General features: G+C 39.3%; 2 protein-coding genes across 9 annotated transcripts; one reads left to right on the forward strand and one right to left on the reverse strand.

Moving 5' to 3' along the window:
- Positions 1-304: 304 nt before the first annotated feature.
- On the reverse strand, positions 305-7,307 carry PTTG1 (PTTG1 regulator of sister chromatid separation, securin). Of its 8 annotated transcripts, none has more exons than XM_014842741.3 (6): positions 7,200-7,307; positions 6,677-6,805; positions 5,894-6,078; positions 4,495-4,588; positions 1,192-1,350; positions 305-465 (listed from the first exon to the last, which is right to left on the reverse strand). In XM_014842741.3, the coding sequence occupies exons 2-6, from the start codon at positions 6,765-6,767 to the stop codon at positions 386-388; spliced, it is 609 nt and encodes a 202-aa protein (XP_014698227.1). In that variant the 5' UTR covers positions 6,768-6,805; positions 7,200-7,307; the 3' UTR covers positions 305-385. The 8 variants fall into 8 exon arrangements, with proteins under 8 accessions (XP_014698227.1, XP_014698226.1, XP_014698230.1 ...); XM_014842740.3 differs by having other exon boundaries at positions 6,677-6,778; positions 7,200-7,305; XM_014842744.3 differs by having other exon boundaries at positions 6,677-6,778; positions 7,184-7,302.
- A 2,957-nt stretch (positions 7,308-10,264) lies between these two features.
- Positions 10,265-26,182, forward strand: SLU7 (SLU7 homolog, splicing factor). Its single transcript, XM_014842739.3, has 16 exons — positions 10,265-10,402; positions 12,370-12,555; positions 13,189-13,342; positions 13,693-13,773; positions 14,060-14,224; positions 15,117-15,185; positions 18,806-18,853; positions 19,073-19,204; positions 19,475-19,572; positions 19,742-19,809; positions 19,944-20,083; positions 21,676-21,837; positions 23,161-23,265; positions 23,423-23,494; positions 23,609-23,725; positions 24,385-26,182. Exons 2-16 carry the CDS (start codon positions 12,386-12,388, stop codon positions 24,562-24,564), a joined length of 1,761 nt encoding a protein of 586 aa, XP_014698225.1. The 5' UTR covers positions 10,265-10,402; positions 12,370-12,385; the 3' UTR covers positions 24,565-26,182.
- Positions 26,183-26,537: the final 355 nt, after the last annotated feature.

Genomic DNA, 26,537 nt, shown 5'->3' on the forward strand with positions numbered 1-26,537 from the left:
GCAATAAAGAACGCCTAGCAATAGATACTTAATGAGCTGGAAGTGGCTCCTCCAATTAAGAGATCTAATAACTGGCACTAGTTAATGGCCACAAAAAGGCAATAAAGTACACATTGAGGGGTATATGTTTCAGGGAAAACAGTGGTAGCTTCTAAAGTAAGCTGTTAACAAACAAAAGGGTTTTAAGATAAGTTTTTCAAATCAGACAAACTTCCATTGTCAGATTCTAGACTCTTGTCTGTTAAACACTTCCACTAATTTTCACACTGTTTTAAGCAGATTCCAAAGAATACCAACCACAATATTAAGAGTCTGTTAAACAAAGAATTGCTTTATTAATACAAACTATTCATACATACACACAAACTATAAAGTGCTAAGAAATTTAAATGTTGAAGTCATAGCAAACGGGTGGCAATTCAACATCCAGGGCTGACAGAATGCTTGAGGGAGACTGCAACGGATCTAGAAAACAGGAATTTCTTATTCAATATGTGCAAATCCTTGAGTCACGGCCCATCTCAACAGGCATTAGTTATCACTTTTAATCATAAATTGTTTTTCCCTTTGTCTAATGAATCCCTACCCTGCCTACACACATACACACTCGCTCGCTCACTTGGAGACGTGGCTGTGGTCCCAGAATTAACCTTCATTAATTAGGAAATAAATCTTAGAAGTACCTGAAACTCTACTGTTCTTAGAGACCCAAGTAAGAGCCAACAATGTCACTAATGTAATTTATAAAATAGCATAAGTTATCCCATCAGAATAAATAGAAAACATACTTTTGACCACCAGCAGGAACCAAGTCCTCAAACCTTCTGCAGTAAGAAGGTTTTGTCATGCTGTGTTATTACACAGCTGTCTTGATCCTATATTAGCTTTGGACATAACTTGGAACTCTCATTCTAAGCAAGTTTATTCTACTTCGATTTATAATCTAAGAAGCTATATGCTAAATTCAATCTTGTTTTGCTGTATCTAAGACTGTCCAGATTCCAAAATGCCCTAATTCTACCCGGGCATTTGGGACTAAAAAGCAGTACCAGTTCTGGAACCTTATCCCTGAATGTGAGGGATAGAAATTACTTGCAGGCTAACCTTCCACACAACTCTGTGCGCAGGCTAATGAAAGTGTTATGACACAAATTGTTTGCAGCCCTTCGAGAAGGGCACTTGTTCACTTACTGGACTCCCACAGTGGAGAAGGCATCTTCAGAGGGGAAGGGGGGCCCAGGTGTAACAGCTTTTCAAGTTCCCGTTCCTCCTCGAGGATCATGAGAGGCACTCCATTCAAGGGCAGGTGTGCAATCTGGTGCTCTTCAGGCAGGTCGAAACTCTCAAAATCTGTCACCGAGAAAGCATTTTGTCAAGGCAACAGTTTTCAGGGTGGTCAGTGGCCTCTGGAGGTCTGAGACCCTTTCAGTGGGTCCATGAGGTCAAACTATTTTTCATAACATTAATCCTCTTTCCCACTGGGTTGATGCAATGATGGTACAAAAGCAATGGTGGATAAAACTGCTGTGTCATAGAATGAATCAAGGCAGTGGTAATAAACTATATTTAGTAGTCACTCTATTCCTGTCATTCGCTTGCAGTAAAAAATGCCAGTTTCACATATCACTTTACCATATGTAGTATTAATTTTATTAGCTCTCAACCTTTGAGAACATGTCTTTTTAGTATTCTGTACAATAAAATGAGAAGTATGCCATAAAGCACATCTGTTGCAAACTGAAATACCACGGTGATCTCAAAGAAAAAGATTTGCACAATGATTTGATTTTCAAGTGAAACTAGAGGCCTTTTTCCCGGAACACCACGTAGTCGAAAGAACAACGGAAAGACAAACCATGGTTACTCAGACTTGGGTATCTGTCACACATTTTCTCAGAGGAATGAAAGAAGTCTATCACTTCAAGGAAAACAGTATTTGTTGCCAATGACAAAATTCACAATTTCAAGGAAAAAAACCAGAGCTTTGGAAAACTTATCTGCAATCATTAGCTTGACAGCTTCCTAATACTTAGACTTTTCTGAAGAGATCAGTGATGTTAATGAACGTGCTTTTGATGTCACATAATGAAACATTTCAACATTTGGATGATCTACATTTCTCAGTGAACCAATACTTCTAAATGACCAATGCGAGATAAAAGCAAGGATAAAAGATACATTGGAAGTGCAAAATAGACCAATAGATTTTGTCAGAGGATAAAGTGTTCATTGACATGGTTTCAGATTCCAGATTGCAACTATGGGTCGGAAAACATTGTTGAGTTTTAGTGCCGTATCAAAGAAAACTATCCAGACTTATCTGAAAAGACTACTAAAATACTTCTCCCTTTCCTAATCATGTATCTCCACGAGGCCCAATTTTCTTCATACTTCAACCAAAACAGATGCAACAGATTGAATGCAGAATCAGATGAGAATCCAGCTGTCTTAAATTAAGCCAAATTAAGCAAATCTTCAAAAGTATAACACCATGCCAGTCTTCTCAGTAAGTTTTGTTTTGGAAAAGTTATTTTATGAAAAAAACAAAAGTTGATAACATTAACGTAGTAGGTTTATTTTTAACCAATTAATTTTTTTAATTTCTCAATTTTAATTTCTAATACAGGAAATAGAACAGAACACACAAACAAAGCTTCTTTGGGGTGTTTGCTAATTTTTAAGTGTGAGAAAGTCCTAAAACAAATTTGAGAACCACTCTGTTAGGTAACATTCCTTCTTAAAATCTGAGTGCCTCACTTCTTAGAAATTTAAAACTGATTCCTCTTGACAGTAACAGAAGTAAGATTCAAATATTGAGTCTTTCCTCTTTTCAAAGAGGTTAAGTGTTTCCTCAAAAGATAAGAGCAAAGATGGAGGGAGAACCATCATTTTCTGAAATGTGAAGTTCTCTATAGCCTAAGTACTAAGAATTGTCTGTTGTTTTTCAAGCCTGGTCAAACCCAGAAGTCAGAAAGAAATCGAGTGTTGCGTGACTACTTAGTTTAAAACCACTGAATTGTAAAGGAAACCATAGACAAAGATGCCAGAGGAAAGAAGTCGGCAACATAACAAGGCTAATTTCCTTTATCCACAAAGAGCCCTTAAAAAATAAGTCAATCTGTAAGAAAGTCACATAATCAAAGGAAAACAAAGATACAAACCGGAAGTTAAAGAGAAAGAAAAAATATAGATGGCCAATAATCAAACATGCTCAGCCACAAACATCCCCCAATTTAAGACATGAGAGACCTGCTGCCTTTCTGGTAAAGATTAGAGTTTTGAAACATCTGCAGTTAGAGAACACGGGGAAGGGAGGCATCCTCACCCACTGCAGGTGGGTTCGCTTATTTATGCTTCTGTTTTGGAGGGCAATTTAGCAGTATTTCTTTCCTCAAACACAGCATATTATAGTCCTCTTCCCTGGTCAATATGCATAAACCTACCTCATTTTCCTGAATGTTAATCATTAGAATGGATGCACCATGTTTTATCAAAACTTAATTACACACACTTTGAGACCCAGCAATGCTTTTTAAAGTTTACTCTCCAGATATACCCACAAACTCGCGACAATATAATTTCGACGATACTAATGGCAGAATTGTTTGTAATATACAACAGCCAGAAAAAACTTAGATGTACATTAGCAGAATGACTAAATGCTCTTTGGGCCCTTGTGGTCTGCCCCCACCCAGGCACCAGCAACATCCTTCACTTGGCCTTTCAGTTGGTCTCCCAGAACCACTCCAGGCCTTTGTTCTGCCTCAGGATCTTTGCACACACGTAGGTACAATACTTTTGCCTTGCCTCTCCCCTTCACCCAGCTACCTCCTTATATCCTTCAAGACTCAACCTCAGGTCACTTCCTGAGAGAAAGCTTCCCTGCTCTTCCAGGCTGGGTCAGTCCCCTCAGAAGCCCACCCTCTTTCTCTCCTGGCTCACACTCCAGCACAGAGATGATTGGTTCAGTGCTTGACTCTCCCTCCAAATCCTGCGCTCCCTCAGGGTAGGGCCTGTCTTCTTAATCATTTCATCCACAGCCTAATAGTGCCTGGCATACAGTAGCCTCTCCTCAAATGTGAGGAAATTAAAGCTTGAGAAGCAGGTTCTATAATACAAAACATTTCAGATCCATGTAGCTGGTTGAAGGAGTTAAAAAAACACATTTTCACTGGCTATGTGGATTTTTCAGGCATTGTTCAACTTGACACAAAGCCCACTGTCTAAAAGGCTTGCCAGAAGACTGCCCACTTTAGACTTCTTCACTGTTAGTGAGCGCATCTTCTCTGCCCCAGGTGGTTAGCTTCTGAGGACAGAACAATGCTCTCCACATCTTCTGATTTCCCTCCTGACGTAAAGATAATACCTTACAAATCATTCCACCAACAATTAGATTTGTTCAAAGACACCCAGATTCAGACAGTCTCATTATAGTTGGGGTCCTATGTCTGAAACTCAAGGCTAACGCATTTGTGCAACACCACAAGATACTACCCAGAGGATTGAAGGGGAAGAATTTTTCTATTTCTGGATAGGCGTCGTCCGGGGCAGGAACAGAGCTTTTTGCTTTCACAGTCTTCTCAGTCACCTAAAACAAGCCAAGAAAATACGGATTAGTGAGAGTGGAAGCCTTGTCAACTGATTAGTACAAGAGATCATAGAGCTTCCTCAAGACATGTGACTGCTTTGCTACAGTTTGTTTTCAATTTCATGCGGACTTCTAAGAAACCATAATCTTCAGTTGTCATGATTACACGCAAATACAATTCAGCAAGCGATTCTAGTAGCAGGGTTCAAAAGTTAAGTCCGAAATTTAAGTACTGGCACCTGTCAGCATAAACTATCAAGAATGCAGAGTGGAGTTAATTCAGAGCTAATCAACTCACTCACTCAGCCTAACAGAGAAGAATCTGGGCATGAGCACCCAGAATAGTAGTTAGTCCTAGAAGCCATTTTTGGCTTTTGGAAGTGTGATTTATCTTCATTACTTGCTTGGTTAATATTAAAAACAAGTTTGTATTCCTCAAATACACACACATAGTAAAAGGCAGCAAAAAACAGTCAAGGACTTTAGAAGCCCACCAGGGATCACTGCCTCGTCTGGAACTGAGAGGTAGGCAGTCCACGACAGCGGCAGGCCAAAACGAAGCCTGAGTTTTCCGGATTTAACCTTACACATAGAGCAAATCCCTATGGCAGGGTTTCCCACACTTTGGTTCTGTGTCACATTCTCCTTATTTTTGCCATGTCCTTGCAATACCTGTATTTAACGTTTCTCTCTAAGTCAACTCAGTTTTTTAAAAAGACATCCTTGTCCTAAGCCGTATTACGTGTAAGCCACGGGTTTGATGTAAAGTACTAGTTGTTTTTTCCTAATACACATTAAACCAATTATTCAAATAAAGTGTTACTCTCTATGCTGAAGTCACCTTTCACAGCAAAGTCCTCTTGGTCTGGGACGCACTGACCTACAACTCATGCACACACACACAAATGCCAACATTTTAGCAAATTATCACCCAACGAGCTGGTGCTGGCTCTGGGACGTGGGGAGGAGGATGGTAGCACCTGAGCTATTACATTAGGAACGCGACCACTTACAACGTAAGCACCCTTGCTCGCACTGCTTCATGTATCTGTAAGTAGACACTACCAACCAATCTGCTTCAAGATACTAGCTAAGGGCAGGTGAGGCAACAATATTCACCAGCTGCTTCTGCGACTTCTAATTTTGAGGTACAGAGGAAGTCCACAAAGAGAGTCTTTCATCTGCTATCTATGTTTGCCTCTGTTTCCTTTTGCTCACAGGAAAGAAAGCCAGGTAGGACGCCAATAGTCATTTTATGAGTCAAAAGTGAAGTGTTTAAATAGTGTCTTTATAGCTAACACTCACCTTTTTGCCAGAGAAGCTTGTCTGTTTCTGTTTGAGGGGTCCATTAGTCTTTACTGACTTTTCTGTAGCTCTGTTGACAGTCCCCAAAGCCTTTCTGGCAGCTTTAGGTAAGGCTGGGGGAACATCAAACGTTTTCCCAACACGTGGTGTTGAAACTTGAGATCTCCCATCCAAGGCTTTGACTGCTGAAGGAAAAGTCTTACCATAAGATTATGTAGGCAGTAGACACCTGTGCACCTTGAAGGCTGACTGTGTATATAAACTTGGCCTAATTCTCATCCCTAAACACAACCTTTTTTTTTTTTTCCCTGAGGAAGAGTTGCCCTGAGCTAACATCTGTTGCCAATCTTCCTCTCTTTTTTGTTTGGCTTAAGGAAGATTAGCCCTGAGCTAACATCTGTGCCAATCCTCCTCTATTTTTGATGTGGGTCCCCATCACAGCATGGCTGACCAGTTGTATAGGTCTGCATACAGGATCTGAACCCGCTGCAGAGCGCATCGCACTTAATCACCAGGCCACGGGGCCGGCCCCCTCAACTCCCATTTTTGACAGTGGCATGGCCATGATATGCCTAATAGTACTTCAGTTTATGACCCTCTTAAATAATCTCATTAAGGCATTGAACCTGAAAAAGGGACCCATAACAAGCATGTTACAATAACAGTATTCCGTAACCTGACTCCATTTGCCAACAAAGGACACTAAATGCCTCCCCCAGCTCCAGGCCACATTCACAGTTGCTTCACAATACCTGTGTATCTGACTGCAGCCTGTATACTTACAAGGCCCAGACCCCAGCTTCATCCCGTCCTTAGGAGCCACACGGGTGCCTGGTTCTCCATTTTCCTTATCAACAAAGATCAGAGTAGCCATTCTGGATTAAGCTAGGGATGTGAAGTACATATTAGACCCTGAGGGGTTAGGGAAGACGACAGAAGTTAAGGTGTAGCTCAGAACAAACTTTCTATCCTGGGCACGTCCACGCAAAAACAAGAATTAAGAAGGAGAAGCCGGATCTTGAGCCAACAAGCACTTAAGCCAGCTCTTAACTCTCGAAACCTGCGTCAGAGGCTCTAAGCCCCTGAAGAGTTGGCGGTTTGGGGCTTATCAAAACCGAACCGCCCTGGGTGGCGGACGCAGTCCGGGGTCATAGACAACCCGGGGTAGCCCTAGCCTCCAGCCCCCAGGCCCCAAAGCCCCGGCTCCCGGTTCCCGGCCCCCGGTCCCCAGCCCCCAGCCCCGGTCCGTCTCCTTCCTCGCCAGACCCCGCTGGCCCAACCACTCGCAACCTTTCCATTCACCCACGTTGGGATCAACAGCCAAAACCACCCAAAACTCGGTCTCCAGCGGTCGCACCAGAATCTGCGTTTAAACCACAACTCACGCCCCTATTGGTTCATCCGCCAAAGAGGCGGGACCGGGGTGGGGCGGAGGCTCCCAGGAAGAACCAATGGGAGGAAACTAAGCTCTCTGGGCTCCGCCCCCGGAAGCTTTTTCCCGGGAAGTTTTGTAGCTTGTTTCCTGAGAAGAAAAAAAACAAACTTGCTGACACCTTAATCACGGACTTGTAGGTGTTTTTTCAATCTGCTCCCTACATAGATAGAAAGGGAGTGAATATGGTCTCCAATTCCAAGAAATAAATAATTATTATGATTCTTATGATATCAAGATACAGAGTTTTGCGTTCGTTCCTGAAACACATGGGTGGCCAAGACGTTCTTAAATGAAAAGCTTGCGAGGTTCAAAAAAGTCAGTGCAAGGTGGCGACAGAACTATTTTCCTAAGGTCTTCAACTAATGAACCATCCGTCCAGAGAATAAATAGACCGGATCAAGTCAAATAAAAAGAAGGAACAGCACTGGAGGAAAGGCATTGTAGTCACTGGAAAACTGAGTCATAACTGAGGAAAAATGGGTACATAATAGTTGTATCTCAATTAGAGACATGAAAGAATACATATATAGTCAGGTGGAGAAGACAACCCACATTAGGTCTAAGGAACACTAGTAGCAGAGCAGAATTAAGAAGAAATGTAGGTACAGATAGATCAAACAGCAATGTGGGAGTCATTCTGTTATGCTTGTGATTAAGAATGTACTGATTATTCCCTAATTGCAGGACTATCTATCCTCAACATTTCAGGCTAGGATGCTGTCTCTTCTGAAGCATCAGGAATCTGACTTAGGAACAAAATGATGATCCTACAAAACACATAATTCAGGCTTCCTTTAAAATTCTGTCATTTAATAGGGACTTATTTTAAACTTCTAACATCTCAACAATATATGTAGTCATCAAAACCACCTGGAAGGCCCTGGTGGGGAAAGGCAGATGGATGAACAAGAGAAGATTAAAGCAATAATAAAGATATAGAAAAGGAATTCCAATTTCAAGATATGGAGAGAAACTATGCTTGAAAAGGTTGATGAACTTTTCCTATTTCTACAGTAAATGGAAATATATTGAACAAATGCAAGATAAAGGAATAAATTCAAAAGACCAAAGCTGACCTGTGTCAGGCAAACCCTACTCCCCACAGGTCACCAGATACATTTAACCTGCAGGTAAGTTGGGAGAGAGGAGTTGACCCTACATTACTCTTTCACAAAAGGTTTAACACTACACCTGGCACAGACATGGTTCTTAATATATGCCAGTTCATTGACCCTTCTTCCCTGGCATTTCAGGATCAAAATTGATTAAATCATTAATTCATTCAACAAATATTTATTGAATGCTGAGTAAAAGCTGGATAATGTGTTAGGCATCAAGAAGAAAGATCCTAACTCAAGAAGGTGAAGAAAAGCAGGAGTACAGAAAATCATGCGTGCCTTTATTGCCCCTTCCTTGTCCTTTTTCTTTTACTCCCAACCCTCGCTTTAATTTCCCCCGTATCTCCTTCTATATGTCTCAGCTCCATATTACATTATCAGCACACAAATGTTCACTTTGAAACCAAATTTGTACGACATCTACAGCTTCCAAGTGGGGATTCTCTATCTCCTAAGGTCTTTGGGTGCAGGGTTTATATCTCCCTAGGGTAAGTCCTCCCCTTCTGACAGAAAGTGTCGTGTCTCTCTAGGTCATGCAGTAACTGTAAAATGCCATAACCACCCCCTCTTTGAGTGACCACTGTTTTCTTACTAACGATGCCCCAGACCCACTTTGTTATTCCAAACCATTACTAGGGATACCCAGTCGCTAAACCACACTCATCTCTTAATAGCACCCAAATCCTAATCAATCCTAGTTTATCCTAATACCCATTCACAAACAGCAACCCATCCAGAACTGATCCCTGCTTCCCTAGACTGTCCTCAGAATCCAAACTTTACAAAAGATTATTCCTGCTTGTCCAGCACATTCTATGCTTCCTGTGGGAGATGTGCTCCCTGGCTTGTGCCTGGTGGTTTTAACTAAATAGGCCTCAACACTTCCAAGCAAATTTCAGGAATTTCTTTAGGGAGATAAAAACAAAGTGTGGGTGCTTCGGGGACTATGCACTTTAAGTCTATTCTCTGACATTTTCTGTTCCTTCATCTATTTCCCTGTAAAATCAAAATTAATATTTACCGTTCTTAAACTCTAGGCACTGCAAATTCTTAATAAGAAAAAAAATAGATTATATGATGATGGGCTCTCTTATTGAGGCAAACATGTTAGATATTTTCACTCTTATATGTTATTTTGAAAAATAAAAAAAAACATGACCAGAACAGATAGGGAAAAAAATTGGAGTAAAGTCTACTAGGAAAATTACTGCTTATTTTTCAGTACTTTATTTCATACATATACTTTAAAAGGAGGGTTGGGATGTCATGGATACTATTGTTTTCCCAAAAGGGAAACCGTTTTATAGTATTTTTTTTCTAATGATAAAGTATAAGATCAGTTCAAAGCTAGGTGTCACAATTACCAAATAGTGCCTTGTGTTCTCACAGCGCTGGTATTCCTTTCAGAGCGACTCTCTACAACTGTAAATTACCTCAATAACTATTTTAGTGTCTTTCTCACTCTGTATGATATAAATACAAGGAGAGAAAGACGCTTTGTGTTCACTAGGTCCCCAGCATGTTACACAGTACCTGGCTACTAATACTAATTTTAACTGGGTTTTTTTTTTACTTAATGCCTAACGCACTTCCCCATTCATTTCATAGTGCTAAGTGAGGCGTAAGCTGTCGTTCGTTGTCGGTGATCTTTTTTTTTTCCATCATAAGAGTCTGCGATTCTAAAAGAAACAGCTGCACGTATAGGTAGTCGAAAAGAAGCTGCTCAATCTTAGCTCCGCCTATCGACCCGAGGTAGAGAAATAGGTATAGCTCGAGATCTCGCGAGATCAACGTCTCCTGGGAGCTGCGACGCCAGGAGTTATTAGTGCGCATGTGTCGATCGTCCTGAAGATACCGCGGTGGCTGCCGGGAGGAGGTGGAAAGCCAGGAAGTAAACATTGACCCATCGCTTTGGTTTCTGTGCGGTGGTTTTGGGGTCGGCTGCGGCGGGACTGGGTAAGGAACTATTGTGAGGACTTAGGGGTGGAGAAGCAGGTGAAGCTGAGGAACCCCGGAAAATAGATCAAAGTCCCCTAGTTCTTAGATGTCTCCTGACGGGGAACGCCAGGTTGAGGAGGGAACGGGGAGCAGGGACCGGCAAAGAAGCCGCAGTACTAGGCCTTAGACGCGGTATTCGTGCCCGGCCAGACCAGGACTGTGTCTCAGTGGTTTTTAGAGTAAGAATTATAAAAGGGATTGAAGCTGCACTGCCCAGTATGATAGCTGTTAGCTGCTTGTGGCTTTTAAGCACTTGAAATGTGGCTAGTCTGAATAAGTGTAAAATCCATATCAGATTTTAGAGACTTGCTTTGTTTTTTTAATATTGAAATGATATGTTGGATATATTGGGTTAAACAAAATATTACAAAAGTAATTTTACCTGTTTGTTTTTAGTTTCTTAATATGGCTACTGAAATATTTTAAATGATATATAGGGCTGGCATTATATTTCTGTTGGACAGCCCTGCATGGGAGGGTTTTAAGCTTGGGTAGTGGGGCATGCTGTGATTGTGTTTAAAATTTGTGCTTTGAAAAAATAACACTGCAGCATGGAGAATTGATTGGAGGGACTTGGAGGAGACTAGTAGGAAAAGTAATAACACGAAGGTGGTAGCATTGAGAATTGAGAGAAATAGGTGAATTTGAATGACATTCAAAAAATGAAAATAATGATGAAATAGGTATGAGGACTAGCTGGAACACTTACGTAAAGCGATGGAGAGTGGTGTCTTTCGTTAAGAGAGGAAACAGTGGAAGGAAACTAGATTTCATGGAGAAGATCATGAATTTGAACTAAGATTTGTTGAGGAGCAGGCCCCATGGTGTAGTAGTTATGTTCAGGGAGCTTGGTTTCAGCAGCCCAGGGTCAAGGGTTCCGATCCTGGGCACTGACCTACACCACTGCAGCGACCCACATGCAAAGTAGAGGAGGATTGCCACAGATGATAGCTTAGGGCTAATCTTCCTCAAGCAAAAAAACAGAGGAAGATTGGCAAGAGAGGTTAGCAGGTTAGCTCAGAGTGAATCTTCCTCAGCCAAAAAAAAAAAAAGATTTGTTGAGTTTAGGTGTCTCTGAGACCTCTATGTGGAGATGCTCTGAAGTAAGCAATTGGACTTATGTATCTGCAGTTCAGATAAAAGATCTGGAGTAGAGAAATAAATTGGAGAGCCAACAGTAGTATATTGTGGCTATTGAAGCCTTGGAAATAGATGAGCTTGTCCACAGGTGGAGTTCAGAGTGATGAAAGAGACTCTAGGATGGAGCCTTGTGGAATCCAAAATTAAATAACTGGGCAGAAATGGATGAACCTTCAGAGCAGACAGGAGGAGTAGCAAGAGGGATACAAGAAAAACCAGGAGAGTATAGTGTCACACAAGCCAAGGGATAAGAATATATCAAAAAGAGAGGGAACGGAACTGAAAAATGTCCAATGGATTTAGCACATTGATCATTGATATCTTGGTGGTGACTCTTTGGAGTAGCGGGGTGGAAGCTAAATTAGAGTGATCGAGGAAGGAAGGAGATGCGGAAATAGTGACAATGAATATAGATAACTCATTCAGTCTTTAAGAGGACCAGAGATAGGACCCTGTTTACTCATTAAGGGTTATTGTGGTAAAAAAGTTTGAGACACCTACCTAGAAAGAGAGGAATTCAGGAATATATCTGAGAGAAAGAGTCTTACAAAATTTTCAATACCTGTTTGTGTGTGTCTTTCTCCATTTGTAGGTGACAGTTGAGGGAGAAACTGCAGTAGGAGGGGAAAGACACCATTCCCTTACAGACACTATGAAAGACTAAGAACATATGACACATTGTGTATAACCCACAGTATGTGTTATTAGGATGTACTTTTGATAGTTTCACTGATGAACTCATGAAGGCCTAGTTTATACTAATGTGTGTTTCTTCCTTTTCATAGAGGAGGGCAGTTAACCATGTCAGCTGCAGCTGTGGATGCAGTTAATGCTGCCTCCCTGTCGGGGTCCAAAGAAATGAGTTTGGAAGAACCAAAGAAGATGACCAGAGAGGACTGGAGAAAGAAGAAGGAACTAGAAGAACAGAGAAAACTGGGTAATGCTCCTGCAGAAGTTGACGAAGAAGGGAAGTAAGTACTGTATTTGCATGATCTGTTCATTCAAAATTCAAATTCATGTCTACTTAGTTTATCAATTTCTGATCCTTTGCTTTGACAGGAAGCCATCTTTACCATTTACATCATCTTTTTTGTTATTATTTATTTTATCAAACTCCTATGTGTAAGGTTTAGTAATCAAATAATATTGGAGGGCCTGTGATGAATAGCTATAGTCCCTTTCAGCCCTTCCCACTCCTTGTTCCACGCTACAAAAGTGACTGCTTTCAAATCTTTCTATTTTGAGTTTTTCTGGTTGATACCTCCACATCTCTAAATAATGTATCTTCACCATTATACAACTCTACACATTATTAGTTAACTTCTTGTTCTGATACAAGATTTATCTCACTAACATACATCCCAATCTTCCTTCGTCTCTCCTTCCCCTTCAGTTATGGCATTATTCTTAGTTTCTGTGTTGGAAATTTTTTCACTCTAAGATAAATTACTTTATTTTTACTTATTTTTCATTATAGGAACATTGAGCATATTCTCTCTCCCCCCTCCCATTGCAATAACAATTTTTAGATTCTGGATAGGCTGCCTTTGTAATACCAATTGTTTTCTAACTTTATTTTTTTTAATTTTTTAATTTTATTACAGAGACATCAACCCTCATATTCCTCAGTATATTTCTTCCGTGCCATGGTATATTGATCCATCAAAAAGACCTACTTTAAAGCATCAGAGACCACAACCAGAGAAACAGAAGCAGTACAGCTCCTCTGGAGAATGGTACAAGAGGGGTGTAAAAGAGGTATGTAGGCAGCCAGTGTATATCCATGTAGAAATGGAGATTTTATTTTAAGAACTTAATATAAGAACCTTTAATGCAGTACTATATAAAGTAGAAACAGATTATGTAACCTTTTGTCTGGTATTAAAATTCACAATATGTATTACTTTAGCTTCTGTATTTTCCCTTTTAAATTTTATATTGCTGAAGTCCTTAAACTTTCTCATTTATAACAACGTGAAGACTAGCTTATTTTCCTCTTAACAAATAAATCATTTCACTAGACAATATAGTAAAGAGAGCCAAAGTTATTTCTAACTTATTCAGATAAATGGAACACTTTCTTTGTTTTTCATTATATCCATTTGTAGAATTCCATAACAACTAAGTACCGCAAAGGAGCATGTGAAAATTGTGGCGCCATGACACACAAAAAGAAAGACTGCTTTGAGGTAAGTTCACCTTTGAGAAGTTTGGAAACTTGTCAGAGTCTTTCTTTATTCTTTGTCAGAGAGCTTAATTCTGTTTTTCTAAAATTACTGTATTTAGGTACAAGTTAAATAAAAATTGAGTGAAAATGTTTAGCACCATCAAAATTTTCTGCTGGAAGCCTAACTGATAATCGAATAGACCGTAAAGTCCCATGGTGTATTCACACCCACTCTGTAAAGATTATACAAAATTTTCCTCTGGGCTACAGATACTTAGGAAAAGATTTAATCTTATTCTGTTTTCCAGAGACCCAGGCGAGTTGGAGCAAAATTTACAGGTACTAATATAGCTCCAGATGAACATGTCCAGCCTCAGCTGATGTTTGACTATGATGGGAAGAGGGATCGGTGGAATGGCTACAATCCGGAAGAACACATGAAAATTGTAGAGGAATATGCCAAAGTTGATCTGGTGAGCAAAATTTCCTGCTTTCCTACTATCCTTAAAAAAGGTACATTTTGCTGTAGCTCTGATTTAGCAGCTCTATTTTTTGTGTCTTCGAGCAGTATAAAAATGGTGACATTTTTATTATAGTAATAACACTAAGCCTAATTGAATGGTGAAAATAAACAGTGTGCTAGCCCTATTTGGCAGCAATTTCTTTTTATCTGATTCTTGTATTGTCCTTTACTCCCTGACTTAGGTTGCAAAAAATCCTGGAAGCATGAGAACAGATTAGTATTCAAATCTTTTGGCTTTTTGAGGTTATCAACTCTTGGCCCTCAGACTGTGGCTTACCCATGGGCCTGTTTTACAGTTGTCACGTGGCATTTGAGGGTGGTGGAAGAGGAATAGGGTAACCCATTGAGAAAATTGAGTTGTTTAGTTCAACCTCAGATTTTTCTTTTATGATTTCACCTACTCACACCTATTCCTTAAAAACCATAGTCACACTGCCATTTTATTTTTTAAGTAGAGTTAACATTTAAAAATCATGGGATTTCACATAAACATCTGAATTTCATCTTTCTTGAACAATGAAATATATGGTAATCATAGGCCTGCCTGGCAAGAGTCAGTCATCTGGAGTCAGGAGGCAACTGCCCCATTTAGACAAGGCTTGCTCTCTGCAGTTTACGGCTGGTGCTGGCTAGCTCAGCTCACGTTAATGCCTGGTTCAAACAGGGCTTTGCAACTCCTCTTCTTTGGAGAACTATGGGTCTAGAGCTACAAGACATCTCAAAGACGTAATCTTGTCCAGTGACCTTTTCTGAAAATAATAAACTTATTTATTTTAAATATATAAGATTAAATGTTCATTTGAATGTTGTAAGTAAATTTCAAACGTTTCCTTTTTTCTTAGGCAAAACGAACACTGAAAGCCCAGAAACTCCAAGAAGAGTTGGCGTCAGGAAAATTAGTGGAACAGGCTGTAAGTAATAAAAATGTTCAGTAAAAAAACTTCAGGGGCTGGCCCCATGGCTGAGTGGTTAAAGTTCACGTGCTCTGCTTTGGCGGCCCCGGTTTACAGGTTCAGATCCTGGGCACAGACCTACTCCACTCATCAGGCTGTGCTGTAGAGGCATCCTACATACAAAATAGAGGAAGATTGGCACAGACGTTAGATCAGGGCGAATCTTCCGCAAGTGAAAAAGAGGAAGATTGGCAACGGATGTTAGCTCAGGGTGAATCTTCCTCAGCAAAAAAAATAAATAAAATAAAATTCAAACTTTTAGTAAACAAAAAATGAAGATTGAAACAAGAATATGTTTTATATGTCTCAAGTTAGAAAAGATTTGAAGGAGAGAGAGGTACTATTGAAGGGAAAGTAAAACTGACACTTTTATACAGTTCATGGGAATATAAATTGATGCAATTATTTTAGAAAGAATACTGCCATATACCTTTTCTGGAATTAGTAGATCCATCCATCCTAAAGAATTTTCTGGTATTCATAAAAAGCATTATGCACAAAGATACTCATTGCAGCACTTTTTATGACAGCAAGAAATTGAAATAGCCTAGTAAGGAATTGGTGGAGTAAGCTATTCTGCATCTCATGACACTATGTTGCATAGCTTTTAAAATGACTTTTATCAAGATTTAGTAACAACTCTGGAAAACACTTATATTTTAATGACACATGAGAAAATATTATTATATCACCACATAGGAAAAAAGACCAGAGCACCAGTTCTTACTTAATGTAGAATTAGTGAATTTTTCTTTTTTTCTTTTTTTAGTATTTCCCACATTTTCTATAATGAACATGTAATAATTTTATAGCTGGGTAAAAAAATTTTCCTACTAAAAAAAAAATGATATATTGCAGCCAGGTATTTTTTTTCCTTTTTTAAATCATGTCAACTTAATAGTTAAAGTATATTATGCTTATTAGAGTTCTGAAAGTTTTCTTTTTAACAAATTCATGCCATGACCAAATAATAAATTAAACATTTGGAGTTTTTGAGTTTAAATTCCTAAAAGAGACTCAGCAAATATAATTACAAGCAAACAGAACGAAGTCAGCACCAAGTAAGCTGTCACTGAGGCCACCTGTCAGGTGGATTCACGGCACAAGTTGACAGACAGGTTAAAATCCAGCTCTGCCCCTGGCCAGCTAGGTGGGCCTAGAAAAGTTAATTTGCCTCTCTGAGCCTCATTTTATCGTCTCTAAAGTAAAGATAACACCACCAACCCCCCAGGAGGCTTAGCATACATATCACATCATAAACACTTGGTAATTGGTAACTACTCTTGATGGTTGTCAATTATTACCAACTCTGGAAAAAGGAAGAGGGCCTGTTTCTCTTGTTCTAACCTATTCTCTATTGTTTGTTGTAAACATAGTATAATTTATTTCCCCAGGTAACACACTTAAATATATGGAGGGGACTGATGAATTTTGCCCACTTGGATATTAAAATTAACTACATATAGTAGAGCAGTCTCTGCTATGGAGATTTAATTGTCTATGTAAATGTCCTCTGTTGAACTGGCAACTTGTGGGACCTCTAAAAAAATTGTTTTTTAAAAAAAAGTGTCTGATTTGGAAGTAACACAGAAAAAAATTTAGAAAATTACAGAGAAGAAAAATATCCCGTGTTCACTGTTAACTTTTTTTTTTTTAAAGATTGGCACCTGAGCTAACAACCGTTCCCAATCTTTTTTTTTTTCCCTTCCTCTTCTTCTTCTTCTCCCCAAAGCCCCCGAGTACATAGTTGTATATTCTAGTTGTGAGTGCCTCTGGCTGTGTTATGTGGGTTGCCGCCTCAGCATGGCCTGATGAGCGGTACCGTGTTTGTACCCGGGATCCACTGGCGAAACCCTGGGCTGCTGAAGCAGAGGGCGCAAACTTAACCAGTTGGCCACGGGGCCGGCCCCCTTACTGTTAACATTTTGAAGTAGGCCGTTCTGGGTCCCACTCCACCCCTCCACATATATCTATATATGTGCGTGATTATAATACAACATGTTTTTTAAATAGATTCATCTTTACATACTCATTTATCACCTACTCTTTCCATGAAAAAATATATAGTGCGATAGGACTTGTTCTCTGTGTCATTAAATGTACACCATAGCATCATTTATTTTTATATAAATTCACATGGTTCAAAAATCAAAACACTTTAAGAAGATATGCAGGGGGCCGGCTCTGTGACCGAGTGGTTAAGTTCACGCGCTCCGCTGTGGCGGCCCAGGGTTCGGATCCTGGGTGCGGACATGGCACTGCTCATCAGGCCACGTTGAGGCAGCGTCCCACATCCCACAGCTAGAAGGACCTGCAACTAGGATATACAACTGTGTACAGGGGGAGTTTGGGGAAATAAAGCAGGAAAAAAAAAAAAGATTGGCAACAGTTGTTAGCCCAGGTGCCAATCCTTAAGAAAAAAAAAAAGATATGCGGTGAAGTCTCCCACCCCTGCTTCCATCCACCATATTGCTAAACCTCACCTCCCTCATAACCTTTTTCACTTTTCTTGTGGATCCTTCCAGAGGTGTATATCCTTCCAGAGTTTCTTATGTAAAAATAGAAATATATAATCTTATTCCCACCCTTCCCTTTTTTCCCCCCAACAAAAAAAGGGTAGCAAATTATATATTTTTCTGTACCTTGGGTAGAATCAGTTTTAATGGTTGTTCATTGTTCCAATATCGAGTGTAGTAATTTATCTAACCAATAATCTATTGTTAATTTGATTTTTTCCCCAATTTTTTGATACTATACACAACACTATCATGTTCTTGTAAATACATCTTTGTATAATTGACATGTTGTTTCCTTAGGATAAATTCCTAAAAGTGTAATTATTGGTGCAGTAAATATGTATATGTCAAATTTTGATGACAGATCACTTAGTTACCATTCAGTAGAGCTATAGATATTTTTTCTTCTCACACACACATTTCCACATCCCCCTACTAATGCTATAAGGTATTCTTTTTAGCCTTTGAAGCCTTTTTAAAGGGACGAGAGGAAGTACTGACCACTTTGCTCTCGGCATTTTGTGGAGTTAGAGAGGCTCTTGACCAATTGCTATGAAGAAAGATTCTCTTTGTGACAAGGATTTCAGACTCTCCTTAAATCACAATACCATGTCACCTGAGTGGATTTCTTCATTGCCCAAATTTTACAAAGGCTGTTTTGGCTATAAGAATACTTATTACATGATCTTGGTAACTTTTCTTTTTGGCCTTAATAGGAAACTAATCAAGTTTAATGAAAATGGTATGTCTAAAAATGAACATGTGAAATGAGTATTTATTGGGTACATTGGTCAACGTAATCTTCCTGTTACCTTTGTATGATTATAACCCTATATCAATGAAAATTCTCTAGAAATTTTTGGGCTTTGTAGATAGTCTAGTAAAATTACTCACAATGATATCTTGTATTCAGAACTTATATACTTATTATGAGTGAGAAATATGAGAATTTGTTCAGTTAGATTTAAATTATATTATCTTAACTATGTTTTTAAAGTGCTAAATAGTCAGCTGATTCAGTGGAATAAAATTACAAATTCTTTTTCTTCTTTCATGTTGCAGAATTCTCCAAAACACCAGTGGGGAGAAGAGGAACCAAATTCTCAGACGGTAATAAATATTTGCCCTGTCTGGGCACACATTACGTTTTTCAATTTCTTATAGCTAATGGTAATAATGATATATAATTAATAATAATAATAATAATTTTAAAGAACACATAATTTTAAAGTGAATACAGATTTGGTTAAGCAGAAAAGAAAGGAAAACCAGAACTAGATGCCATTCTTTGTGTCTTACAGTTTTTTCCCCGATCTCTCCTTCTTTCAGGAAAAAGATCATAATAGTGAAGATGAGGACGAAGATAAATACGCAGATGATATTGACATGCCTGGACAGAACTTTGACTCTAAGAGACGAATTACTGTCCGGAATCTCAGGATTCGAGAAGATATTGCAAAAGTAAGCCTTGCCAACTTGACATACATATTCGAAAAATATTTGTCTTCCCAGCCTAAATTTTGTCTACTCGTCTGGTATCTGAGCAGTAAATGGGTAATATAGTCAGTCATTCCAAGATCAAGTGTCATTCTGTCTTTTTCTCTTCATCTCTACCCCAGAAATGCACACACGCATTCAATTGATCATGATCAACTCCTACTACTAGTTTGCTGAAACCGTTTTTGACAGAAGTAAACATTAATGCAGTCTTAAAACATTTTTCCCTTCTAGTATTTGCGGAATTTAGATCCAAATTCTGCTTACTATGATCCCAAAACTAGAGCGATGAGAGAGAATCCCTATGCCAATGCAGGAAAGAACCCAGATGAGTAAGTATCAAGTTAAATATATAGATTTCAAGGTGGGGGAGGGGAGTTTTTAATCATAAAACTGAATCTGAATTAAAATGAGCATCATCCCTGGTTGGGTCAGAAAAGAATTAACTTTCCTTAAAGAAATGAGTCTCTGAAACAATTTTTTTTTAATTTGTATTTACAGAGTGAGCTATGCGGGAGATAACTTTGTTAGATACACAGGCGATACCATTTCAATGGCTCAGACACAGTGTAAGTGTTTGCTGTATGTCAAGGTATTTCATATCAGCTCATAAGAAATTTGGGGGCGTTTTTTAAGGGTTGTTTTCAAGAAGCATGCAATCAATGTAGCTGACAATTCATTAAGATGTTTTTAATTACTCTAGTGTTTGCTTGGGAAGCCTATGACAAGGGATCTGAAGTGCATCTGCAAGCCGATCCTACAAAACTTGAGCTGTTGTATAAGTCCTTCAAAGTCAAAAAAGAAGACTTCAAGGAACAGCAGAAAGAAAGCATCCTGGAAAAGGTAATTTTGACCATAATGCTAAAGAAGAACATTCCTTAAAGAGAAATTACCAATGAGTAAGCATTCAGTTTACATTTGGAATACAATACACAGTCCCTTTTAATCCATTAGGGATCATCGTTTCTTTCTATTGACTTAATCAGCTGGTATTACTGTATCAGTATAGCTGTATAGGTGAGCTTGAGCTGCAAAACAAACTATCTTAGGACCAGCCCCAGTGGCCTAGTGGTTAAGTTCAGCGTGCTCTGCTTTGGTGGCCCAGGTTTGGTTCCTGGGCACAGACCCACACCACTTGTCTGTCACTGGCCATGCTGTGGCCACAGCTCACATGTTAAAAAAAAAGAAGCGTGGCAAGATTGGTAGCAGATGTTAGCTCAGGGTGAATCTTCTTCAGGAAAAAAAACAAAAAAACAAAAAACCAACACTACCTTAAAACTTAGTAGTTTAAAATAAACATTCTTATTTCTCACCATTTTGTATGTCAGCTGGGTCTCCTGGTCTGAGCCTGCCCATCTAAGGCTGGATGATCTGGGACAGCCTCACTTTGGTATCTGTCAATGAGCAGGCCTCATTTGGAATAGCTCCTCTCTGTCCCTCTGGTCTGCTGGCCCAGCTTCTTTGCATGGCATTCTCAGGATACCAGAGACCAGCAACAAACAGTATGCTCCAGTGCACATGTGCTTAACAGGCCTTTGTTTGCATCATATTTGCCAATTTCCTAGAGGCCACAATGAGTAAGATGGTCAGGCCAGATTCAAAGGATGGAGAAACAGACTTTACCTCTCTTTTTTTTTTTTGGAGGAGGATTAGCCCTGAGCTAACCTCTGCTGCCAGTCCTCTTTTTGCTGAGGAAGACTGGCCCTGAGCTAACATCCATGCCCATCTTCCTCTACTTTTTGTATGTGGGACACCTACCACAGCATGGCTTGCTAAGCAGTGCTATGTTCGCACCCAGGATCTGAACCGGTGAACCCCGGGATGCCAAAGCAGAACATGCGAACTTGACCGCTGCGCCACCAGGCCAGCCCCCAGACTCTATCTCTTGAGGGGAAGAGCGGCAAAGTCATGTAGCAAATGGTATGCATAGAAGAATATGAGAAACTTATGGCCATTTTGTAATCTATCACATTCAACAGATGAATAGCAACTGACACATCTTTTATTTGCCTATGAAAATTTGGTGGCGTTTTTTTCACTTTGTTTTGTATAACAAAGCCCATAAAGAATATTCCTTTATGGGGCCGGCCCCGTGGCCAAGAGGTTAAGTTCACGCACTCCTCTTCAGCGGCCCAGGGTTTCGCCAGTTCAGATCCTGGGCACAGACATGGCACCACTTGTCAGGCCATGTTGAGGTGGTGTCCCACATGCCACAGCTAGAAGGACCCACAACGAAAATATACAACTATGTACTGGGGGGATTTGGGGAGAAAAAGCAGAAAAAACAAAGATTGGCAACAGTTGTTAGCTCAGGTGCCAATCTTTAAATAAAATACATATTCCTCTAATCTTTCTGATTGGAAATAAACCCTTTGGTAGAGAGATGAATGCAGATCTTTGTAAAATGTATTTAATCATGTTCAATGTCCTTTTAGTATGGCGGCCAAGAACACCTGGATGCCCCTCCAGCTGAGTTGCTTTTAGCTCAGACGGAAGACTATGTGGAGTACTCAAGACATGGGACAGTCATCAAAGGACAGGAGCGGGCCGTCGCCTGCTCTAAGTATGAGGAGGATGTGAAGATCCACAATCACACGGTATGTGTTGAACCAGAACTGTTTTGTGTCCTTGTTAGCATTTTGCTCTGGATTGTATTTTTCTGTTACAACTTCATTAGCAAATCATTGTTGAGCTTTTTTTGTTTTGTTTTACATTTTAAATTTGTTTTATGAAATTTTTCCAAAAATAGAAAAAATGTGAAAGAGTACTGTTACGTTTGCCCATGTACCTACCACCTAAGTGGGTATTTACATATGGCCATTTATGATCTGTCTACGTATGTGTGTGTGTGTGCGCTGATATGTATATCTTATATTTATAAATTTTTTGACCGAAAAATTTGAAAATTACAAATATCATGACAGTTTACCCATAAACACTGTATCTTGTATTTCCTAAAATTAAGGATGTTCTTCTGTGTAACTACATTACCATTAACACACTGTAGAAAATTCATGTTAACTCCGTAAAATTGTCTAATCTCTAGTCCTTAATCACATTTTCCAAAAGATACCCAAAAACGACTTTAAGTGGCTATTTGGTTTTGGGTGTTTTTTGTGAGTCAGAATCCAATCGAAGTTTATTTTGCTTGTTACTGGTTGTCATATCCCTTTTTTCTAGAATGCCTCTCTCCTTTTTCGTGACAGTGACTATTTAACAGATCAGGCCAGTTATCCTGTAAACTATCTCATATTCTGTACTCAGCTGGTTGCTAATGATATCATATAACTTATTCCTTTATCTCCTGTATTTCCTATAACAGGAATTCAGACCTAAAGCCTTGATTAGATATAAGTTAAATGTTTTGACAAGAACACTTCACGGGTGATGCAGTATACTTCATATTGCATCACATCATGAAGTATATAATGTCACTTGCTGTACCCTTGAGGTCCCCAAACTACAGTTGTCTCTTCAAGTCAGGGTTCAAAAACGTAACTAACTGTAGGAGCCAGGCCAGTAATCTATATGAGCGAAGCGAGCCAGGCAAATTGTACAAACTAGAGAACATAAGCCCTGTCTAATGGGGCATCCACTATTCAGTAACAGCCAGTTATAGACAAGTGGGAATGTGGGCCCAGCATTCCCCAGTGCTTCTAAATTTTTCAAGAGAATTCAGATATCCTAAATGTTTTTTATAGGTTTTTGGGAATACAATGTAAGACCGTTGTAACTGTAATACCTGCTTCTCACACTTGAGGGCGGGCCACCCTCTCCCTATTTGCTAGCCCTAGAATCCCCGTAAATTTCCTCCCAAATTACCTTTAAAAGGACTGGATTATTTAATACTCTTATCAACAGTATATGAGAGTCCCTAGTTTCAGGTCCCTTTTTAAGTAACCTCTCTCTCTCTTCTGCAGCATATCTGGGGATCTTACTGGAAAGAAGGCCGATGGGGATACAAATGCTGTCACTCTTTTTTCAAGTATTCCTATTGTACTGGAGAAGCTGGGAAGGAGATTGCTGTACGTAGTTGTCCTCTAGTTCTGACGGGGTAAAATAGCCAAAGCTCTTAAGTCAAAGTCTGGATAAAACTTATCTTCTCGTGTTTCAAATTTTAACATTTTCTTAGATGATTGGTCACTATGATACTCAAGTCAAATTACATATATTTCCCCACAGAATTCAGAGGAATGTCTTGTAAATGATATCACTGGAGAAGAATCGGTGAAAAAACCTCAAACCCTCATGGAGGTGAGTCTGCGATGATTTGTCCTGAATTTTTAAGTCCTGGAGGGAGGACTTTAAAACTTGCACCAGCGCTTTGTCTTTGCGTTAATAACACTGTATTTCAACCCTCCCCGTCAGATGCATCAGGAAAAACTAAAAGAGGAGAAAAAGAAGAAGAAGAAGAAGAAGAAGCAGCATCGAAAGAGCAGTTCAGACAGCGAGGACGAAGAAAAGAAACATGAAAAATTGAAAAAGGTACTTCGTGAGGTCTAAATAAATAGTAAGAGTGGCAACAGGGTTATTTATTTGTAGGGGCCTGAGGAGATCATCCAGTTCTGTCTCCAGCCCCATTCTAAAAATGAGGAAGCGAGGCCCGAGTCTGGGTGATTTGCTCAGGTCGCCTTGCATCAGGTCTAGAATGTGAGTGGAGATTTGATGTGTCTTGGTCTTGCCTGCTTCTTGGATTATTTGTTAATTATCACTAAGGCACAGAAGAAATGTGCTTGTTAAAGCTGTTAGTTTAGAGTTATTGGCTCGTTGCCCAGAAAGAATTGCCTTCTAACTCTATAATTTGTAAGTTTCAGCAAGTCCTTGGGAAATGTCTTGCAGTCTCCACCTGAAGCATCAGTTGCCAGCTTCTGTCAGTAAAATGAACCTCATTCAATTTTTGTTATTAAATAAAATTTCTGTAACATTGAAAATGTCATAGAATTTTGTGCTCTATGAAAATATATGAGCCAAATAGTGATTAGTTGTAGCTTGACAGTAGAAGGACTGACTCCCTGGCTTTTTCAGGGAATCTAGGTTTTTGACATAGCAGTTCATATTCAGTGGGGCTTTCGGTACTCTGCCACTTTTGAACAAAAGAGATCTGATGGAGAGCCATGGTACTCATGTTTTTCCTCTCACTATAGGCACTGAATGCAGAGGAGGCCCGCCTTCTCCATGTCAAGGAGATCATGCAGATTGATGAGAGGAAGCGGCCTTACAATAGCGTATACGAAACTCGGGAACCCACGGAAGAGGAAATGGAGGCCTACAGAATGAAACGTCAGAGGCCCGATGACCCCATGGCCTCCTTCCTTGGACAGTAGTAACTAGTCGTAGATGGTCACCCAAGATAGACACTGCTGATACATTCTTTGAGCTTCTTGCTGATGATTGTAGGTGGAAAACTCTGTGTCTACTCTTCTTGTGCCTGACTTTAATAAAGGTTCCAGAAGTCTCATGGTAAATTCATTCCTTCTCACACAGAAGAAACAAAGAAGAAAAAGAAAGAGGAGATACATTAAAGGCAGAGTAAGATTTTTTTCCAATTTTATATTAGTGATGTGGAAGGAGGCCTTGGCTCTCTACCTATCAAGAATATCTTATGCTCAGGGCCAGCCCCGTGGCCGAGTCGTTAAGTTCGCACGCTTGCTTCGGCGGCCCAGGATTTCACCGGCTCGAATCCTGGGCAGGGACATGGTACCACTCATCAGGCCATGCTGAGGTGGCATCCCACATGCCACACCTGGGAGGACCCGCAACTAAAGATATACAACTGTGTACTGGGGGGGCTTTCGGGAGAAAAAGGAAAAAATAAAATCTTTAAAAAAAGAAAAGAAAAGAATATCTTACGCTCTATACTTATTAAGTCTCAAACTTTATTTCTTCAATTTTTATGGTCCTTTAGTGTTAGCACACATCTTGAAGGCAGATTACTTAGTCTTTCTCAAAACCAGGTCTTCGTTTTTTTAAATTACTAGTAACTATCATTGTAGTTATTTGCTAATCATTCATTTTTGCCTTCCAAGGTTTTCCTGGCCTGAAGCTAAAAGTAGTATTCTATCTTGGGCTTTGGGTTACTGAAGGGAAGTCTGCAGGACATGTGAATAACTTTATCCCTGACATCAGTCTATGTAGTAATAATTCTGTTTTCCACTTGGTTATAAAATTTTGATTGTAAAATATTTCCTTGTACCTTACACCTAAATGTGTTAGCCTTTGAACAGAAAAATAACTTATCCTTCAGTCAGTGTCGACTGATCACTACTTGATGTTTTACCCTTCGAGACGTGAGTCTTCAGACACAGAAATCCTCCCCTTTATAATAGAGGATATAATTTGTGATACTAGTTTATTGTGATTACTTTGTGTAACAATCATGAATATTACATTTTAAAAGATTGTAGAATATCTGTTGTACCTAATCTTTATAGCCAGCAGGTGTCACTTTGTAAAATTTGCAAAAAGCAAAACCTCTTGTTGAAGCTTTCTTCAAAGAATTAAAAGGATAGCTTATAGGGATATTAGTAACTGAGATTGCCATGATCCTCTTCTACGAACATTGTGAAGGTAATACTGACAGTGAGAGTGGGATCAGTAATAGCCTTTACATTGTACATGGACTTTTAACAACTCACTGGGTTTTCTAAGCTACCAAAACCTCCCAGGACATTGCATTATTAGCATCTCAGAAATAGTGCTGATGGGAGAGTAACTTCATCAAATTGTCAAGTACTATGGATATACGTGGTATCTAGATTCAGACTAGTATGAAATTAATACAGCAATGCAAATAGGTCTAATTCTTACCTACTTTAAGAATGTCAAAAATTTGTTTTCATAGTCCTACCTTAACATAGGATGGTTTAACAGAAAGTCTGACATTAGTATCTATTTTGTATTTTATTTATCTTTTGTTAATAAAGATATATAATTGAGAATTGACTGTGAGTAGTCTGTAGCATTATTTCAAATTTTGGCAGAAAAGTGGTTTATAGGACTGGCAGAGAGCCTGGGTTAGCTTCTGTGAGTTTGATTTAGAAAATTTCAGGATTCTTTAACTCAAAAAACATGTCACCTAACCTTTTTGGGTTCTGTTCTCTGTGAAACCTAATTCACTCTGATTTTAAGTAGAATTCTATAATATCTGAAATCTTATTTGTTTCACTTTGGAAAAAAGGTATCTGGAACATTACTCAAGATACAAGCTTTGATTTTACTGTCTCAATAACAGCTGCCTTTCAAGTGCTGGAACTGTGTGCTGTAGTTTTCGTATGTTATCTCCTCAGAACAATTTCGT

The sequence above is a fragment of the Equus asinus genome, chromosome 9, assembly GCF_041296235.1.
Source record: "Equus asinus isolate D_3611 breed Donkey chromosome 9, EquAss-T2T_v2, whole genome shotgun sequence".
NCBI lineage: Eukaryota > Metazoa > Chordata > Mammalia > Perissodactyla > Equidae > Equus > Equus asinus.

Excerpts from the sequence above, each read along its gene's own strand:
- PTTG1 (XM_014842741.3), bottom strand. The coding sequence starts at position 6,767 with ATGGCTACTCTGATCTTTGTTGATAAGGAAAATGGAGAACCAGGCACC. Across the intron at positions 1,351-4,494 it reads CTTCCCCTTCAATCCTCTGG|ATTTTGAGAGTTTCGACCTG; the intron begins GTAGTATCTTGT and ends TCTCGGTGACAG. Across the intron at positions 466-1,191 it reads TTCTCCACTGTGGGAGTCCA|ATCCGTTGCAGTCTCCCTCA; the intron begins GTAAGTGAACAA and ends CCTGTTTTCTAG.
- SLU7 (XM_014842739.3), top strand. The coding sequence starts at position 12,386 with ATGTCAGCTGCAGCTGTGGATGCAGTTAATGCTGCCTCCCTGTCGGGG. Across the intron at positions 19,810-19,943 it reads TTCAATGGCTCAGACACAGT|TGTTTGCTTGGGAAGCCTAT; the intron begins GTAAGTGTTTGC and ends TAATTACTCTAG. Across the intron at positions 21,838-23,160 it reads TGAAGATCCACAATCACACG|CATATCTGGGGATCTTACTG; the intron begins GTATGTGTTGAA and ends TCTCTTCTGCAG.